Source organism: Myxocyprinus asiaticus, chromosome 29 (genome assembly GCF_019703515.2).
Source record: "Myxocyprinus asiaticus isolate MX2 ecotype Aquarium Trade chromosome 29, UBuf_Myxa_2, whole genome shotgun sequence".
In the NCBI taxonomy this organism is placed as follows: Eukaryota; Metazoa; Chordata; class Actinopteri; order Cypriniformes; family Catostomidae; genus Myxocyprinus; species Myxocyprinus asiaticus.
In genome coordinates this window covers 5,509,840-5,530,845 of record NC_059372.1, presented here as the reverse complement: position 1 = coordinate 5,530,845, position 21,006 = coordinate 5,509,840, and the positions used below count along the sequence as shown (strand labels likewise).

Sequence of the window (21,006 nt, the reverse complement as noted above, 5' to 3'; positions counted from 1 at the left end):
TTATCTCAGTTTGTTTTTTACGTAGAGAAGTTCCCTCAGAACCGGCTGCTCATCAGCTTGTAGCTTGCGGTCACCTGTAGACGAGAGTTGCCCCGTAACATCTGACTTTATGTTTGTTCTAGAAATTCAACCCATACACGAAAGCAATATAGAAAAAATGTGTGCTTTATTTATTATTTTACGGCATCCAGTCTTTTTCTTAATTCTGATGGCAAGTGCACATCAGCACTTTTTTTCTTCTTTTTTTTTATCCAGAAGCAGTGCAGCTCCGCCTCTAAACAGCAATGCAGGAAACACTGGAGTACATGTAACATTTTAAAAGACAACGGAGCTGTTTTAAAGAAAGAAACATACCTGAAGGAATAAAATCAACATCCTCTCTATGTTTTTCCTCTTCTGTGTTTTCTTCTTTTATCTCCTCCAGTTTCACTTCAATCTTCACTGGTATCTGCAGCATCTGTTGTTCTTCAGTGTTACAGACAGAAGTCAGAGACTCTGTGGAGGTTTGATCACCCTGATTACCATCAGTAGAACAGAGTAAAGTGAGCTGTGAGTCCTGTGTGTCTCTGGATCTCTGTTCAGAGAGTTTGTCCAGCAGTCGCTGTGGTGTGGACTGATCTCTGCCGCTCCACACTGAATCCTGACATTCTGTGGAGGTCCCATCAGTCACACACACTGAAGATTGACAGGAAACCTTTTCCAGCTCCTGACAAACACAACACAATCACATTCTGTACCGTTCATCATATCACATCATTTGAAAGCTTACAATCTCAACTTTAAGGATGAAATGAATGTTTAACCTGTAACCTGTCCTCTCTCTCCATCAGCTTTGTCTTCAGTGACGTCACCTCTTCAGCTGAGAGATTTCTGTGATGAAATCATCAATATTAAAAAAAAATCATGACTTAATGGACTGAGATTGATCAGACTCAAAAAGATCAGTTCAATGATTTTCATCTCATGTTCCCGCTTCATAAGCCCTAAATATGCTTCTCTTTTGAAACCTGTTTTCATGGAGCGTCACACAAGCATCACAGTCACTCGACCACATTATATATAACCACTGGCTCTGCAGTCTCCACATCCCCTTATCTACACTCACTACTTCAAGTCTATGTGCCATCCAGAAGCTAAAGATCAGTGGGTGAGCGGCACCTCATTGTGCCATCTCACACGGGCACAAAATCACTTTCCCAGACTTTCACTTAAACTGTTCCTTGATGGTGGAACAACCTGCTAAACCCCACCTGAGCAACCAACCCGATCTCATGAAAAGTCGAACATAATTTACAAGTTGGCTATTTCGTATGGTCAGGCACGATGTTCGCATAAACTAGTACGACTTCATCACGTGCAAATTTCCAGATGTCTAATGCAGAAGCGCGAGTTCCGCACACGAGGCCACAAGGACATGCTTATTAATTGTATGCCCTTATCCAAACCCTTTATCTAAACTTAATCAATCAGTAGAGTGTGTAAACATGATAGGAAGCTGTTGTGTGTGACAGAAGCAAGTAATTGTCGCATATTACATGGAAACGATGTCCAGTGACGTCATTGGCTGTAGTGAAAATCGTAGGACTTCAAACGAGTGCAGTCGCACGATATCATACGAATCAGCCAAATTTAGAAAAGTCGTACGAATCCTGACGATTTCGCCTTGAGAGTATGTTGGAGCAGCTGATTCTTTAGCCATCTTCAAGAAACATCTAAAGACGCATCTCTTTCACGAGCACTTGACCCAATCCTACTAATGCAAAAACTGTCCTCATTCTTCCTTTAATTTTAACTGTGTTAATAAAATTCATAATTTTGAGGTTATTAAGGATTTAACTATGGTATTTATAGTAAAACCATAGTAACCACACAATTAACCATAGTTAATCTATAATAAAAACACACTGTAGACAATAAATCATACTGTAGTAAAAATGGCTTTACTACCATGACCTGGTTACTATAGTAATATTGTAGGAACCATGAATAAGGAGGGCCATGAAAACTATGGTTTGGATACAGTATACTGTATTTTACTATAGTAATCATGTTTTCAATAGTTTAGCCATGGATAATCGTGTCGTTACTATGGTTTTACTACAAATACCACAGTAAAACTACTATAGTAACCACTATTGTAATTTTGGTAAAACCATAGTCATCACAAATTATGACTTTTAACCAGTTTTCGTTTCCCAGTATAACTGTGCTTTCACTACGGATATCATGGTTAAAATAGGGTTACTGTAGTAAAAACATGGTAAATTTATTACGAGGGAACGAGAATTTTGTTTCTCCTGAAACTGAATATTTGAACATGTTCATCACAAAACCACCACAAACGACGATAATAAGCTTCGATTACCATCATTAAAACATCACAGACAGAAAAATACAAACACATTAAAACAAATATAAACTCACAAATGAAGTTAAACATATTCAAACACTTACAGACAAATTCTTCTTCTTCTTGTGTTTAATGGCGCTTTTCTGTCTCCTACTGGACTGGAGTGTGCGCGCGTACTATTCTCTTTCTGCCTTATTTATTTAAAAACATTTTTATTTGCCACCCCATTTTCCTCATCTATTTTTTAGAGATATACTCCCACATTTTTGGCATTCCTCAACCTTTCTCGTACAAATAACATAAGCAAAAGGAAGCAAAATTACTAACCGCTTTAAAAGATATTGATGGAGACATGAAACATGTATGTAGTAATATATTTGCACTTCCATAAATCATTTTTGTTGTTGTATCAATATAAGATTATTGTCAATGTTAATGTTACTGTAAATGGAGAAAGCTGTATAATGTGAATATATAAACTGCACATGCACATGCTAATGTTAGTCAGTGCAAATCAAACTCTAGACACATCCTCAGATTATGAAGGATGGGCTTTAATAGTCACATCAGACAAAAAAACAAACAAAAAAAGTTATTCAGTGCATCACAACTCATTTTTAATGAGATGAACAGATAAATGCATTTTAAATTTAAATTAACAGAAAACTAAACTGTCCCAAATATGCTACGTGTCTCATGTCAGCAGAGGGAGCGCCCTGCCCCGTGCAGAACCAGAGAATGCTGAATGGCCACTGAATCTTTTGAAGCTTTCATACAAGGCCGTTACAAGGGCAGAACCATAGGTGAAAGGGTGGCACAGGTGAAAACGATCAAGGTGGACTACCATGTTTACTCTACATCATTTTTCGGAAGTGTCTAAAGCTTTTGCACAGTACTGTAAATACACATGCGCAAAAGACCTGCAGTATATCCTGCAACACCTCGAAGACCTGGGACTTATGCAAGGATCCTATTTGTGGACTTCAGTTCAGCCTTCAATACCATCATGCCTGATCTTCTCTCAAACAAACTGACCCAGCTCTCCGTGCCCACCCCAGTCTGTCGATGAATCACCAGCTTTCTCACAGATAGGCAGCAGCTAGTGAGACTGGGGAAACTCACATCCGGGACCCTCACTATTAACACTGGTGCTCCTCAGGGATGCGTTCTCTCTCCACTGCTCTGTACACGAATGACTGCACTGCAAAGACCCCTCTGTCAAGCTCCTGAAGTTTGCAGACGACACCGCGGTCATTGGCTTCAACCGCGACGGTGACGAGTCTGCATACAGAAGGGAGGTTGAACAGCTGGCTGTCTGGTGTGGTCACAACAACCTTGAGATGTACATGCTCAAAACAGTGGAGATGATAGTGGACTTCAGGAGAAATCCCCCCTCACCATCCTGAACAACACTGTGGCAGCAGGGGAGTCATTCAGGTTCCTGGGCTCTACCATCTCTCAGGACCTGAAGTGGGACACCCACATAGACTCCACTGTGAAGAAGGCTCAGCAGAGGTTGTACTTCCTTCGCCAGCTGAGGAAGTTCAACCTGCCACAGGAGCTGCTGACACAGTTCTACTCGACCGTCACTGAGTCTGTCCTGTGTACATCTATAAATATCTGGTTTGGTTCAACCACCAAATCAGACAGAATGAAACTACAATGGAAAATCAGGACTGCTGAGAGGATTATTGGTGCCCCACTGCCCATCTTCCAAGACCTGTACATCTCCAGAGTGAGGAAACGTCCTGGTAGAATCATTATGGACCCCACATACCCTGCCCACTCCCTCTTTGAACTGTTGCCCTCTGGCCGGTGCTACAGAGCACTGAGCGCCAGGACATCCAGGCACAAGAACAGTTTTTACCCTCAGGCCATTTTCCTCATGAACAATTAAACTGCCTCAGGACTCCCCCATAGTGCAATAATGTAGATAAATATCTCATGTAGATATGCAAATTCACATTTTTAATTCAACAACTGTACATACCCCTACCTTGCACATACATTACCACTTGCACATGTACATACGCCATTCTGTTATATGTCCTATTAATATCTGTATGTCTATTTATACTCTTACCTTGTTTTATATTCTGTGTCTCAGTGTAATGTTCTGTGTGCACAAAAATTCCTTGTGTATGTGAGAACACTTGGCAATAAAGCTCATTCTGATTCTGGTTCTTCTTCAATGTCTTGTTATTCTCTTAAATGGTGCTGCTCTTTTGGGAGAAATTCCAACCCCAGATAGCACACGTACATCTTTGAGATGTCTGTTTTAGATCATTTTATCTGGAAAGCATTGCAACCTAATAAACATCTTAAAAAGATCAGATTTACAAACATTTTAAAACACAAACATCTTTAAGACATCTGCTGAATGTCTTATTGACATCAGAGAGGAAACTTCTAATAGAAATATTGCACATGAACAAACAACCTAAAAAATACGTCTTCCAGATGTAAATACACACACATTAATAGACGTCTGAGTGATGTATGTGTGCTATCAGGGTCTTTGGGTTTATCTGAATTTCCATCTATTTACTTGATCTTGTTGGACCTGAAGATGATTGCTCACTGTGACTACTTAAATAATTCATAGGGAACACTTGATGCTCTGAAACTTTTCCCACATCAAGAGCAGTGGTATGGTTTCTCTCCAGTATGAATTCTCTCATGTGTTTTCAAGCTTTGTGACCGAGTGAAACTCTTTCCACAGTGTGAGCACTTGTATGGTTTTTCTCCAGTATGAATTCTCTCATGTGTTTTCAGGGACTTTGACCAAGTGAAGCTCATTTCACAGTGTGAGCACTTGTATGGTTTCTCTCCAGTATGCATCCTCTCATGTGTTTTCAAGCTTTGTGACAGAGTGAAACTCTTTTCACAGTGTGAGCACTTGTAAGGTTTTTCTCCAGTATGAATTCTCTCATGTGTTTTCAAGCTTTGTGACCGAGTTAAACATTTTCCACAGTGTGAGCACTTGTACGGCTTTTCTCCAGTATGAATTCTCTCATGTGTTTTCAGGGAATTTAACTGAGTGAAACTCTTTCCACAGTGAGAGCACTTGTAAGGTTTTTCTCCAGTATGAATTCTCTCGTGCTGTTTCAAGTTGCCAGCTCTAATAAAGATCTTCCCACATTCAAGGCACATATGAGCGCTCACACCGGTATGAATTGTCTGGTGCTCTTTAAAATTGGACAGGCGAGAAAAACTCTTTCCACAAAAAGAACACTTGTAAGCCTTCTCATTTGTGTGAGTTTTCAGATGTTGTTTTAGGCCTGATTTCAAAACAAATGTTTTACCACATTCATCACATTCAAATGTTTTTTCTCCAGAGTGAATACGGAGATGATTCTTGAAATACTTTACATATGGAAAACTTTTCCCACACTCATGGCACGTGAAAGGTCTCTCTCCTGTGTGAATTCTCATGTGTGTATTAAGGTGACTTTTACATGTGAAACTCTTTCCACACAAAGAGCAGATGCAAGTATTTTTGGCTGCTCGTCTTTGAGGCTTTTTTGGTGAGAAATTATTTTTAGTCTTTAAGCCACTCAAGGAATTTTCTCCAGATATTAAATCATGATGTTTCTGAAACTGAAGTTTCTCCTCCACTTCATTCAGCTCTTGACTTTCCTCTTTTACTTCCATCAGATCTGCAATGAACACAGTAATTTGACAAAAACAATTCAAGAGAGTCAAATTTAAATAATCAAATTGAACCCTAATTTAATGGCAGAACACATCAAACGTCCAGTATTTATTTGTGTTTTTGCTGTACATAAGGTATATATTTATACCATCAATTCTGGCTGATAACTGCATTTCATGATTATAGTCATTTAGAATGAATGTAAACCACAAAGTCACAGAAAGAAAGTCATACATGTTTGGAACAACTAGGGTTGAGTACATTAGTGTTCCCTACAACATCTGTTACTCTGAGCACAAAATTTCTCATAATTTCCCAGATGTGTAGGACATTCTTCTGCATAACAAATAAAAAGACTTAAAAGAATATATCAGCTCTGTAGGTCCATACAATGCTAGTGAATGGGGATTCCATTGTAGTCTCTAGGCACGATCAAGATTTTAAACTGGAAGTGCAAATATTTGCCACAAATTCTCTCTGTGATTAACACTTTGAATTGAAACAATGGATTCCTATGAAACCATTCTCACCTGGAGCGAACATTCGCGGGCCAACAAAGCAAGGTTTTTTATGGCGAGTTTGTCGATTTTTTTTTATTTCTTCACTGGCCGATGAAATGCCCTGACCAATAAAATATTTTATTTGGAACATGTGCCAGGAGCCACTGTGGTTACCAAAACCAACACAGCTGGTGGCGCTAAAACAGAGAAAGCTGTTTTTAATACCGACATTAAATGCTGATGTAATTTGAGGAAGAAATCCTGAACCAGCAGTGAGGACATGCATTTTATTTGCATCAAAATAAACACAAAAACTTTTTCTCATATGGGTTCTCTTAACATGTAAATGATATTCCCAGGGTGTGCTGAGTGACTCCAGCCAGGTCTCCTAAGCAACCAAATTGGCCCGGTTGCTAGGGAGGGTAGAGTCACATGGGGTAACCTCCTCGTGGTCGCTATAATGTGGTTCGCTCTCGGTGGGGTGTGTGGTGAGTTGTGTGTGGATGCCGCGGTGGATGGCGTGAAGCCATATGTCTCCGTGGTAATGCATAATCTTGCATAATCTTAAAAAAAAAAATTTTATCTTTTAAAATAAGAAATAAGTTGCCTCCGCGTCTGAGACCGTCAACCCGCGCATCTTATCACGTGGCTTGTTGAGCGCATTGCTACGGAGACATAGCGTGTGTGGAGGCTTCATGCCATCCACCGCGGCAACCACGCTCAACTCACCACGTGCCCCACCGAGAACAAACCACATTATAGTGAACACGAGGAGGTTACCCCAAGTGACTCTACCCTCCCTAGCAAGGGTAGAGTCACTTGGGGTAATTTGGTTGCTTAGGAGACCTGGCTGGAATCACTCAGCACCCCCTGGGATTCGAACTAGCGAACTCCAGGGGTGGTAGCCAGCGTATTTTACCACTGAGCTACCCAGGCCCCCTACATGTTCACATTGTTAATATTATTTTTTACACTTGATTCTTTTTAATCACCCCTCAGACTGTGTCTACATGATAATGCTGTCAGTCAACTTGTCCAGCAGGTGAACAGAAAGTTTGTGAAAGTGTCTTGAAAGTTTTCTTTCTCAAAGAGCAAATCAACAACACACTCGTCATCCCTACTGCAGCTGATAAGAGAAATCTGCTTTTTTTTTTTCAATCTGCTCGCTAGAGAACTCCTTTGCTTGTCGTTGGTTGTTTTGCAAACTTGTCAAGTGTTTTTTCTTCTTATCCATCATGGGCAGAGAGCAGACCAGCTCAAAGGTTCATTGAGCCACCTACTGTACTGAGGTAAAATTGCAATTTTTGCATAATCATACGCTAGATTTAATTCTGTCATATGGAGTTGATGCTGTTATTATAGATAGTCTACCGCAGAGCGATGACATCTCACATCATTACCTCATCTCTTGTTTGTTGCGATCAGCTAATGTCACTCAATCTACACCACGCTATTGTTCAGGTAGAACTATTCTTTCGACCACTAAAGATAGCTTTACTAATAATCTTCCAGAATTCTCACATACTCAGTAAGCCAAAAGGTCTAGAAGAACTTGATGTAATAACAGAAAGTATAAATACAGTCCTCTCTAGCACTCTTGATAGTGTCGCCCTTTTCATATTTGGCTCCTAAACTATGGAATAGTCTCCCTAACACGAAATGCAGACACATTCACTCAGTTTAAGTCTAGACTAAAGACTCATCTATTTAGCCAGGCATTCACCTAATTTATCCTTCAACTCACAATTAGGCTGCTTTAGTTAGGTCTGCCGGAACCAGAAACATCCATCACGATCTATAACTCTGCATAAAACTGAATGGCATCTACGCTAATATTATTCTATTTGTTTCCATGTCTCAACCCCAGAATTCATATCCCAAGGTTACCAGAGCCAGCCAGATCCAGCTCTGTTCCTGATTGGTGTCGGACTCCACTGCTACGTGTCGCTGAGAGATGACAACAAACTACAGCCGGTGCTAGCCAGACATCACTTCAGTCTTTTGACTTCAGAGGATGAATTGATGCCAAAACAAGACATTAGATACTTCATATGCCACTGTCTGAACCTTGGACTTAGGATGGACCCCAACGAAACTCACCGAAATGACCTGCAGGTTGAACTGCCATGCACCTCATTAAGTCAAGTCAAGTAATTTTTATTTGTATAGCGCCTTTCACAACACACATCGTTTCAAAGCAGCTTTACAGAAGATCGGGCATTAATCCCGCATCACCTTTGTCTATTGATGGACTACATACTTGAAATGGAATACATAGACTATCATTTAATTGCCAACAAAAGCCTTCATCAGCCAACTAACAAAGGACAATGCATCTATGTGAACTTCTGCAGTTAATCCAGGATCGATTTCAAAGACATTAGACATTCATCTTAAAAGTTCATAAAAAATCTTTTCTTTTCTATTTTTAAAACACTGGACCTTAACGCTTACTTAATTTACAAATTTAAAACCATGAATTGCACTGCACATAAATAAATAATATTGGCATTATATTCATGCTTATTTTTCTCCATTAACCAACATCTTATGGAGTTTTGTGTTCCTTGCCACAGTCGCCTTCAGCTTGTTCACTGGGGTTCTAAATACAATTAATATTTATTTAAAATATTCTATACACAATCTGCAATCATATTTAATCAAACTACACAATGATAACTCTAAGACTTTATAGATATTAGTTTCATTTTTTTTGTTTTTGTAAATGCATGATTTCCTGTAAAGCTGCTTTGAAATGATGTGTTGTAAAAAGCGCTATACAAATAAAAATGACTTGACACTAAAATGTTCTAAATCTATTTTTATTTATTCTTTAAAACAAGATTTTTTTTAAAATTATTATTATTTTTTTATTTGTCATTAAATATATATTTTTTGTCTCCTTAAACATAAACATAGAATCACCCATAAACGTTAGCTTGTGATATTCGACTGTGGATCGTGAGCAAGTAGAGGACAGACACTGGAGGCATTAGTAGTAATAATAATATGGATGATGATGAAGACAGCCTGTGAGCTACCTATTGCAGTCACAATTAATGAATGGTCAGTGCCAAATAGTTCACACACTAACTGCAATACATGGTAGAATTCAACTTTGCAGTGTTCTGAGGTATATCTTGTCAGATTTTGTTTAATGTTAACCAAGACATAATTCAGTGCAAATGTTCTAACTGTATTTGCTTGATGAGAAAATAAACTGTTTTCTGTAACAGATCACCTGATTTGGTAAAAATGTGGAGATATTCTGTTTTCCTATTAAGGAGGCAGTGTCCCTGTGTTTCATGTTTTTTTCTTAAACTGTATATAATAGTAGCTACATCACTCTTAACATTATTCAAATATGGTTTGTTTGCATTCAGAAGGCATGATTAAAGTCTTAATATTGAGAAAATATTGCTTTTCTCTTGACTGTATTCACATATGCGATCTTGAGGTAATCAAAAAGTAACTAAAAGTAATCTGATTACATTACTTTCATATTGAGGTAACAGGATTATGTTACTGAATACATTTTTTTTTACTAAGTAGTATATATTTGTAACAGATTACATTTAAAAAGTAACACTCCCAACCCTGCAAAAAAAAACAATCGGATCACTTTAGAAGACATTGATTAAACCGTCTTTGGATGATGCCTTTATGTGCTTTTTGGGGCTTCAAAGTTTTGGTCACAATTCACTTGAATTACACGGAGTTACAGATCTGAGATATTTGTCTAAAAATCTTCATTTGTATTCTAATGAAGAAAGAAAGTCATACACATCTGAGACAGCATGAGGGTGAGTAAATGATGAGAGAATATTCATTTTTGGGTGAACTATTAAGTAACCACTCTGAAAACACTATTATACACCTCATAAGTGCTCTTAGAATTAGAGGAAGACAAATATATCAGTTTTTCCGATGAATCTGTGCCAGTAGTTGCTTTTTGGAACTATCAGTTATCTGAAAAAATCTATGCCGATAGTGTTGTTATTATTCCTCCGTGTTCCTCTATGACCGGTGCTAAAGACGTCTACAGTTAGAACCGATTTGGTTCTACAGTATAAGAACATCTCTAACTTCATATTTTGTGAATAATAATAAACCTTATTGCTTATTAAACCTCATCTAGTGAAATATAATAAGCCTACACAAACCCTTCATCTGCTGAATTGCATAGGCCAAGGGTCTTCAACAGGGGGTCCGTGACCCCCAGGGGGTCCGAGGTGGTATCGCAGGGGGTCTGCAAATTATTGTTTGATCCACCATTGGCATTTGTAATAATCACTCACTCACACGCGAGCGATAGTGAGAGAGGAGTATGCATTTTAATCCATCCACATGTTATTGGCAAGTCCCTTGCATCTGCATGCCAAATCTTAAAGTGTAACTAAGTGTAAATCATTCAAGCGACCGCTGCTCATCACAAGCCGCTCAAAGCTGCATTGGAGGCTCGCATAAGTAAACACATCTGCTTGTGTTGGTCGCGCTTTGCGGTTCAGCAGATGACAGCCTACAGTTTCTTTTATTATTAGTTACTTTTTGTTTTCAGAACAATAGCTCACTTGTCTGGTGTAAATTTACCACTGAGATTATCAAGCTGGCATACATGACTTTAATGTTCCATACACAAGATGGTGACTCCCAAATCAACATAATTAAAGGTGCACTCAGTTATATTTTTCCTCATTGCAAATGTGTACTCAATGAACAGTAATTTTGAATTATATATATTAAATCGACAACTCAAATGAGATTTTAGTAACCTTATAAAAGCTGTTTTATTCTGCATGGACAGGATGTCTGTTTTTCTGTCTCTCTGTCTGTCTGTTTAACTATCTCTTTGTCTTTTTGGAGATGGTTTGGCACAGGGATTACCAAGGAAATTTCACTTCATGTCAAAAATGTTGCAGACCCCTGTTATACACCCTGCTGCAAAGACCAGATAAACCAGCCTAAGCTGACTGGCTGGTTTTAGCTGGCCACCCAGCCAAGCCAGGCTGGTCAGTTCGCTGGATTCAGAGGGGTTTTGAACACTTTTTAGCTGGTCAGGCTGGGAAACCAGCTAAGACCAGCCTGACCAACTAAGATCAGAATAACCAGCCTGACCAACTAAAAAAGAATTGTTCGAAACCCCTCTAAAACCAGCATGACCAGCTATGACCAGGCTGGGTGGTCTTTTCAGCAGGGCAGTATTTAATGATTATTTCAATGGCTTTGCAATGTAAACATAATGAAGTATGTATATACAATAATATGGTAGCCTATTATACACGTTTTTATAGGAATAAAACAAAACACTCAATTTTATACAAAATGTAATGGGGGTCCTCTCTACCAACCAAGAGGTGCTTGGCCTGAAAATGTTTGAAGACCACTGGCATAGGCTATAAAAAGATTAATTTAGTTAAAGAGGCCCTATTATGCTTTTTGGGATTTTACCTTTCCTTTAGTGTGTAATATAGCTGTTTGTGCATGTAAAAGTTCTGCAAAGTTACAAAGCACAAAGTCCACGCCAAAGGAAGTTACTCTCTCCCACAGAAAATACTGCTCCTGAACTGCCTGAAATGCCTGGTTTGCTGTCCAGCCATTAGTTCCGTGCTATGTCACTATGTAACACATTTGCATAATGTCCGCCTAAGGGCTATTTAGCTTCGGGAGCTGAAACTCGGTTATGGTAAAGGCGTTACATTTCCGACACATGCTCTAAGCGGCTGACCAGTCACAACAGACTGGGCCAGCTGACCAATCAGAGCAGACTGGGCTTTTCGGAAAGAGGGGCTTTAAAGAGACTGGAGCTAAATCAGTGCATTTCAGACAGAGGGTGAAAAGAGGTGCTGCAACAATGTACAGTATGACAAAAATAATGTGTTTTTTGAATATTAAAGCATGTAAACCTATTCTAGTAGACCCCCAAAATAAAATTATGAACATGTAAATGAGCATAATATGGGCTTTTCAATACTTAATATAGAGCATTTTAACAGAGCCAATTCTCTTCCATTTAAAAATAACAGTCCCCAGTGTGTTTATAGTTAAAATTCCCATGTTATGCACCAAAACGTAATTTTTTTCTGGTTAATTTTGGGATTTTGGTTAAACAATAAACAATTTGGACTCTTGTACATAGAGACTCTATGTCTATGCTGTTATATTAAGGAAAGTCTAAGAAAAGTTATTAACATTCTATAAATACATTTTTGAATTATCGGCCTTTCCCACCACCTTAAAATCCACTATTGTTCAACCTCCACTTGGAATGTTTAAAGCACTAACACAATATAAATAAAAATGAGCTGTGCACATAATATTTTTTTTTTTTTTTTTGTGCATGTTTATCAGGTGCTACTAGTTACAAATCAAAAAAGGAAATGGAAAATGCACACAACAGTCACGCTCGGGTCTCAGGAGGTTAAAGCGAGCAGCACACGCAGACTAAAGCACTTTTCAGTTTAATAATAGCAAATGGTCATATTTCTGTTTCGATTTTTCCAATTAATTTTGCAGCCCCAGTAGTGACCCTGTACTTTTATCATTTATCTCAGTTTGTTTTTTACGTAGAAAGTTCCCTCAGAACCGGCTGCTCATCAGCTTGTAGCTCGCGGTCACCTGTAGACGAGAGTTGCCCCGTAACATCTGACTTTATGTTTGTTCTAGAAACCCAACCCATACAGGAAAGCAATATAGAATAAAAAAAAAGTGTGCTTTATTTATTATTTTACAACATCCAGTCTTTTTCTTAATTCTGACAGCAAGTGCACATCAGCACTTTTTTCTTTTCTTTTTTTTATCCGAAAGCAGTGCAGCTCCGCCTCTAAACAGCGGTGCAGGAAACACTGGAGTACATGTAACATTTTAAAAGACAAAGGAGCAGTTTTAAAGAAAGAAACATACCTGAAGGAATAAAATCAACATCCTCTCTATGTTTTTCCTCTTCTGTGTTTTCTTCTTTTATCTCCTCCAGTTTCACTTCAATCTTCACTGGTGTCTGCAGCATCTGCTGTTCTCCAGTGTTACAGACAGAAGTCAGAGACTCTGTGGAGGTTTGATCACCCTGATTACCATCAGTAGAACAGAGTAAAGTGAGCTGTGAGTCCTGTGTGTCTCTGGATCTCTGTTCAGAGAGTTTGTCCAGCAGTCGCTGTGGTGTGGACTGATCTCTGCCGCTCCACACTGAATCCTGACATTCTGTGGAGGTCCCATCAGTCACACACACTGAAGATTGACAGGAAACCTTTTCCAGCTCCTGACAAACACAACACAATCACATTCTGTACCGTTCATCATATCACATCATTTGAAAGCTTACAATCTCAACTTTAAGGATGAAATGAATGTTTAACCTGTAACCTGTCCTCTCTCTCCATCAGCTTTGTCTTCAGTGACGTCACCTCTTTCTTCAGCTGAGAGATTTCTGTGATGAAATCATCAATATAAAAAAATCATGATTTAATAGACTGACATTGATCAGACTAGAAAAGATCAGTTCAATGATTTTCATCTCATGTTCCCGCTTCATAAGCCCTAAATATGCTTCTCTTTTGAAACCTGTTTTCATGGAGTGTCACACAAGCATCACAGTCACTCGACCACATTATATATAACCACTGGCTCTGCTGTCTCCACATCCCCTTATCTACACTCACTACTTCAAGTCTATGTGCCATCCAGAAGCTAAAGATCAGTGTGTGAGCGGCACCTCATTGTGCCATCTCACACGGGAACAAAATCACTTTCCCAGACCTTCACTTAAACTGTTCCTTGATGGTGGAACGACCTGCTAAACCCCACCTGAGCAGCTGATTCTTTAGCCATCTTCAAGAAACATCTAAAGACGCATCTCTTTCATGAGCACTTGACCCAATCCTACTAATGCAAAAACTGTCCTCATTATTCTTTTAATTTTATCTGTGGCAATAAAATTCAAATTCATTTTGAGGTTATTAAGGATTTAACTATGGTATTTAGTAGTAAAACCATAGTAACCACACAATTAACCATAGTTAATCTATAATAAAAACACACTGTAGACAATAAATCATACTGTAGTAAAAATGGCTTTACTACCATGACCTGGTTACTATAGTTATATTGTAGATTGTAACCAGAGTTTTGGTGGTAACCAACTATAGTAATATTGTAGTAACCATGAATAAGGTGGGCCATGTTTGGTTTAGGTTTTTTTGGTGAAAACTATGGTTTGGTATACTGTATACTGTATCTTACTATAGTAACCATGTTTTACAATAGTACCATGGATAATCGTGTGGTTACTATGGTTTTACTACAAATACCAAAGTAAAATTTCTACATTAACCACAGTTAAACTATTGTAATTTTAGTAAAACCATAGTCATCACAAAATTATGCTTTTTAACCAGTTTTCGTTTCCCTGTATTACTGTGGTTTCACTACGGTATTATTAAACTATGGTTACTGTAGTAAAACCATGTAAATTTATTGCGAGGGAACGTAAAACTATGTCAGAAAACTAGTTTCCCCCTGAAGCTTCAAAGTTTTTTGCTTGTTTCTTCTGAAACTGAATATTTGAACATGTTCGTCACAAAACCGACACATACGACGATAATAAGCTTCGATTACGATCATTTAAACGCCACAGACAGAAAAACAACATGCACAGAAAAATACAAACTCATTAAAATATAAACTCACAAATGAAATTAAACACACTGAACATGTACCGACTGAGCGCTCAATTCTTCTTTATCTTCTTGTGTTTAATGGCGCTTTTCCGTCTCCTACCGGACTGGAGTGTGCACGCGTTTGAGACGAAGGGAACGAGACATTGTGTTTATTAACGCATATGGGGTGTGCCTTCTTTCATGACCTAGTTTAAACCTCTCTACAATAACACCAATATTCTAATATTGTCTATGGTGTTTAAACCTGACACGAAACTGTACGCTACAAAAACAGGTGCACAAACACCATTTCCTCAGAATTTTTGACTGAGAACAAGGGGCACATCGCTCCTGCCTCAAGAACTCTGAGTCTTGTAGTGCGGCTAGCGTTCGCAATGTCTTGTTCCCTCCGTGTCAGAGAACCGATGTTATGTACATAACCGTGACGTTCCCTTACGACTCAGTACACTTGGGCTGTGTCTCATTTGGACGGCTGCATCATCCGGAGGTCGCATTTGTCGGCCACATACGTCATCGAGGCTGTCTCCTTTCAGAAAAGCGAGTAGGACACTTCGAATGCAGCCGTTGAATGCAACCTTCTTTCACAGGAATTCGGAGGATGCATGAGGTGTATCCTTCGTGGGCACTCGCAACCCACAGTTCTTTGCTTCAACGGAAATGTCGTAAATATGATGTTCAAACGCAAGGAATGTTAATTCCCAAGTTGAAGTACCTCAGTAGATGGGTGCAGAGTATATAATATGTATAATTATATTAATATATAATTAAGATAATGTATTAGACTAAAAGTACACCTGTAAAATCTATTTACTTTTCTCTTTATATTATTATAACACTCCTAAAATTTACCTCATACATTGCCTTCTAAAGGGACTTTGTTCCCTTCTCACTCAAAGCGCTTGCGCTTGTTAAAGAGGGGTGTGCTGTCATAGCAACCATGTTACGTTTCGTTTCTGTTTGTCCTACGAAGGCCGTCTCATTTAAACGAGGCTTGTTCAATATACTGCAGCCTTCAAAGGACACGTCCGACCTAGCATGCAGCCTTCGAAACGAGACACAGCTTTAACATTGAGTTTATTAACGCATATGGAGAACAGAATCCCATCATGCCGCACTACATGACATAACCCCCCAGAAAGGAAGCATGACGCTGCAGTCTGGTGGGACGGCAACCGACATGACCCTCATGTTGGGCCAGGAGAGGAGCACTCTGAATGAATATATGAATGTGGTGAGCAGGGCAGAGCCGAGTGGTATCTGGGCAGAACGTGGTGGATGACTTCCACCTACGCGCCACACCGGCCTCACATTCCAGCGAGGGGAGGCGGGAGTATTTAAGGAGAAGAGACAGCGGCAGACAGGAGAGAGATGTACGAAGCTTGTCCGCGTGTCTGACTGTCTTTATGATTTGACGCAGCTGGCTGAAAAGCAGAGTGTGTTATTATTTCTTTATACACTGAAAAGTGTCATTAAATGTCTATGTGTTTGTCAAGCCAGTCCCAGCTTCCTCCTTACCGTCTTAAGCATTACAATGAACTGTAGTATGAATATAGTATATAGTATGAATTAACTCCTTCAGGAACCCAGTCGGGAAGGGAGTTTATTTATAATGTAAGGGCTTGTGACTTATGGTAAATTACACTGGCATGAATGCAGGCGGTTGTGTAAAATGATGGGGAGCTCATCCTTAAAGGGAGGAGCATAAGTATATATATTTGGCCAATGAATAGCAAACGCTCTAAACAGAAAGGACTTGTGAAGAGAGAGATGTTATGTCTAGGTTGTAAAACCTTGCAAATCTGTTTTGAGAAGACCATCCTGCTGCAAAACATGTCTTGTAAGGACACACCATTTAACCATGCCCATGAGGAGGCCATGTCTCTAGTTGAGTGTGCTTTAACACCAATTAGGCAAATCTTACCCTGCGACTCATAAGCCAGGGCAATTGCATCGACAATCCAGTGAGAAAGTCTTTGCTTGGAGACGGACATTCCTTTTGTGCATCCTCCATAGCATATAAAGAGCTGATCAAACAGTCTAAACTGGCGTGTACACTCAACGTATGCGTGTAGTGCCCACACAGGGCATAACAAATGCAATAATTGTTCCTCATCCGAATTAAATGGAGGGAAGAATGCCTGAAGGTGAACCACCTGTGCTCTGAAGGGTGTGGTTAGGACCTTAGGCACATAGCCTTTTCTGGGTTTGACAGCGGCTTTTGAAAGTCCAGGGCCAAACTCCAGACATGAATTGTCAATTGGCAGTGCATGTAGTGCTGTCTTAATGGAGAGCATGTGCAAATCAAGAGTCTAAAGGCTCGAAGGGGGGCCCTGCTAGAGCTTTTAGGACTAAAGTCCCAAGTCTGGACTGTAGCAGGGCGAGGTGGGTTTAATCATCTTGTTCCTTTAAGGAACTTTATGATTAAATCATGCTTGCCTATAGAGGCACCAGCTTCATGTGCATGATACGCAGATAAAGTTGCCACATACACTTTGACCGTTGACGGAGTGAGTCCTGCGTCTAATCGCTCTTGAGGAAATATGAGAATTTCATGTATTGGGCAGTTTACTGGGTTTGCTATGTGAGAGACACCAATCAGTGAACACCTTCCATTTTAGTGCGCAGAAGCATCTCGTGGATGGTGCTCTGGCCTGTAAAATGATCCGGGGCCACACATGCAGGTTCCACAGCTGGAGCTGGGGATGCCAGATTGCGCCTTGCAGCTGAAAGAGGAGATCCCTCCTCAGTGGCATTTCCCATGGCGAGCTGTATCATTTCCAGAAACCATGGCTGGTTGGGCCATTTCGGCGCAACCAATATAATCGTTTCCTTGTCCTCTCGGACTTTGCATATGACAGAGTGAAACAGGCATACCGGGGGAAACACATATTTGCATTTCACCGGCCATTTGTGTGCCATTGCGTCCACTCCCAGCGGGGCTTGTGACTTCGAGTACCAAAAGGGACAGTGGGTATTCCCCACTGAGGCAAATAGATTGATTTCTGCTTTGCCGAATATTTCCCAAATCCTCAATACAGTTTGAGGATGAAGTCTCCATTCGCTTTATATATGCCACAACTATCATGTTGTCTGAGTGAACCAGGACATGACAGTTCGCTATGTCTGACTGAAAAGCCTTTAAGGCTAGAAATACAGCCGATAGCTCTAGGCGGTTGATGTGCCACACTTTCTTTGCCCCTGTCCAGGTGCTGAAAGTCAGGTGTCCATCGCACACTGCCCCCAACCTGTGTTGGAACCATCTGTAGTCACACCTTTCCGCCTGACAACTTGCCCCAGCGCGACACCTCGTTGGTAAAACGCAGGAGATGTCCATGGTGCTAAAGCAGCTATACAGTGGCAGGAAATAGTGATGCTCATGCGCCCTTGTCGCCAAGCATGACGTAGCACACGGCGCTTCAGCCAGCCCTGAAGAGGTCTAATGGAATGAGGCGGATGCCGCCGCCGCCATAAATCCCAATGCTTTCTGAAACAGCTTCAGTGGAAGTGTTCTCCCCAGTTTGAACTGAGACAGACACTGCGTTCACTCATGAGGAGCATGTGCCCGCTCGTGAAGTCGAGGCGGACTCCCAGAAAGGAGATTTGTTGGCTGAGCGAGAGCATGCTCTTCGCCAATTCACATTGAGGCCTAAGTTGTTTAGATGCTGAAGCAGTAAGTCTCTGTGCTGGCATAACAGAGCCTCTGATTGCGCCAGTATCAGCCAGTCGTTGAGGTAGTTCAAGATGCGCAGTCTCGGAGGGGGCGAGAACCACATCGATACACTTTGTGAATGTGCGAGGAGCCAGAGACAGTCCAAAGGGCAGGACTTTGAATTGATACGCTGTTCCCTCAAATGCTAATCTCAGAACTATCATGATGTCATACAATTTGGATATGAAACTACGCATCCTTCAGATCTATCGACACAAACCAATCGTGTGGGCATACATTTGATAAGATCCATTTCTGAGTAATCATTTTGAATGGCTTCTTTGTGATTTAAATGTCTCAGATCTAGGATTGGCCGAAGCCTGCCATCTTTCTTTGAGAAAATAATGGCTGTAAAACCCTTTTTGAGCTTGGCAATTTGGCACAATCTCTATCGCGCTTTTCACGAGAAGATTGTGTATTTAGGCTTGTAACACTGGCGCGTCTTCGGACGAAACCGTGGAGGACAGAACACCATTGAAACGGGGTGGCCGGCATGTAAATTGGATCGTATAACCATGTTCGATCATTTTTTGCACCCATCCTGAAATACCCATTAGGGCTCGCCACGCATCTGCGTAACAGGACAGAGGGCACTTTGGTGTGTTTACCGTTTGATATAATGCGTCGCTCACTATAGGGAAGCGGTTGCGCATAATTTGTGTGCTTTGAAGAGGAAAAGGGCCCTTTATTGAGAATGTGTGAGTGTTTTGTGCATTTGCAACGAATGCTGTATTCTTTTTTGCTTCGTTTTTTATTTGTAATAAATTTGCAAAGATTTCAAACAAACTTCTTTCACGTTGTCATTATGGCGTATTGTTTGTAGAATTTTGAGGAAAATAATTAATTTAATCCATTTCGGAATAAGGCTGTAACATAACAAAATGTGGAAAAAGTGAAGCGCTGTGAATACTTTCCGGATGCACTGTATTGCATTTTTATTGCATTTATTTGAGTGCAAGAGACAGACAACATTTTGAATAATATTGTGAACAACAATATTCCTTTCCCGACAAACAGTAGTGGGGAGATGGTGAACAGTGTTTTGTGTCTCCAATCGTGCCTTTTTTGGAGCAGACCCGGAGGGAACCACGGGCTCTGCTTTCCGCTTCAAAAGGTTGTGCCCGTTAGGAGCACTTTTGCTGCGCGTGCTGATACGCAGGTGCCGGTGATGCAGCAGGCACTGGGCTTTTAGTCGGGCGCTGACTTGAAACCGAGTGAGGGCGAACCGGCTGTGATATACTCCATTTGGGAATAAAGTGTCTCATAGCCTTTGACTGCTGCTGAGTCGCGACGTAATGCTCAGCAAACTTATTCACAAAGCTGCCAAAGAGGCCGGCTGGAGACAATGGAGCATCCAACAGAGTGTTTTTTTCCTTATCACTAATTTCTGTGAGGGTCAGCCATATATGTCAATCCAGAACTGCCAGGTTACCCATGGACTTGCCGATGGACTGCGCAGTGACTTTCGTGGCATGCAGCACTAAGTCTGTAGTGGTGCGGAGCTCTTTGAATGTCTCTGGATCGAAGCCGTGTTCGTCCATTTGCTTGAGGGGCTTGGTTTCAAATACCTGGAGCACTGCCATTGTGTGGAGTGCTGATCCAGCTTGTCCTGACGCTGAGTAAGCTTTTTCTGCGAGACTGTTCACGTTCCTCTGGGGGAGACCATCAAGGTGAAGCTCTTCGACCGCCCTTGTAAGGACACAGAGCATCTCCCTGTCAGTTGCTCATGCACATTCCTTGCCTTGCTGGGGGAGAGGCGGCAGCATCATCCACTGACCACTCGCCTGATGCAGCGAAAGACATGACATCGTCATTATTATCCCCAGTGTCAGAACCACTGAATGAGACCCGCTCTTTCAGAAGCCCGGAACTCGTCTCGCACATAGCGTATTGGAAAACATGTGCTTCGTAGAGATTGAGGGGCTCACAGGGCATGTGCCGCTATAAGGACCACCTCAAAGTCATCCTGCTCAATCTAGCGGCCCCACCGTGCCTCCTCATGTGAATCCTCAGGTATCACAGAAGGGGAGGGTGGGCACATTAGGCTGAATCGTCCCTCAGAACGAGGGTGATTTGCGAGCGAAGCGTCTTGAGACTCATGCCCTCACAGTGAGGACAGTCTG

At 40.7% G+C, this 21,006-nt stretch overlaps 2 protein-coding genes across 2 annotated transcripts in view; both read right to left on the bottom strand.

Moving 5' to 3' along the window:
• The window catches only part of LOC127420320 (zinc finger protein OZF-like), a 49,389-nt gene extending 34,131 nt beyond the window's left edge, over positions 1-15,258 (bottom strand). Inside the window, exon 1 of the mRNA XM_051662526.1 lies at positions 15,185-15,258. The gene's annotated coding sequence lies outside the window, so the exon portion shown is untranslated. The remainder of the gene's footprint in view (positions 1-15,184) is intronic.
• The window catches only part of LOC127420192 (zinc finger protein 850-like), a 296,445-nt gene that overhangs the window by 195,215 nt on the left and 80,224 nt on the right, over positions 1-21,006 (bottom strand). The window contains exon 3 of the mRNA XM_051662245.1: positions 355-706. Coding sequence (XP_051518205.1) covers positions 355-706 — 352 coding nt within the window. The remainder of the gene's footprint in view (positions 1-354; positions 707-21,006) is intronic.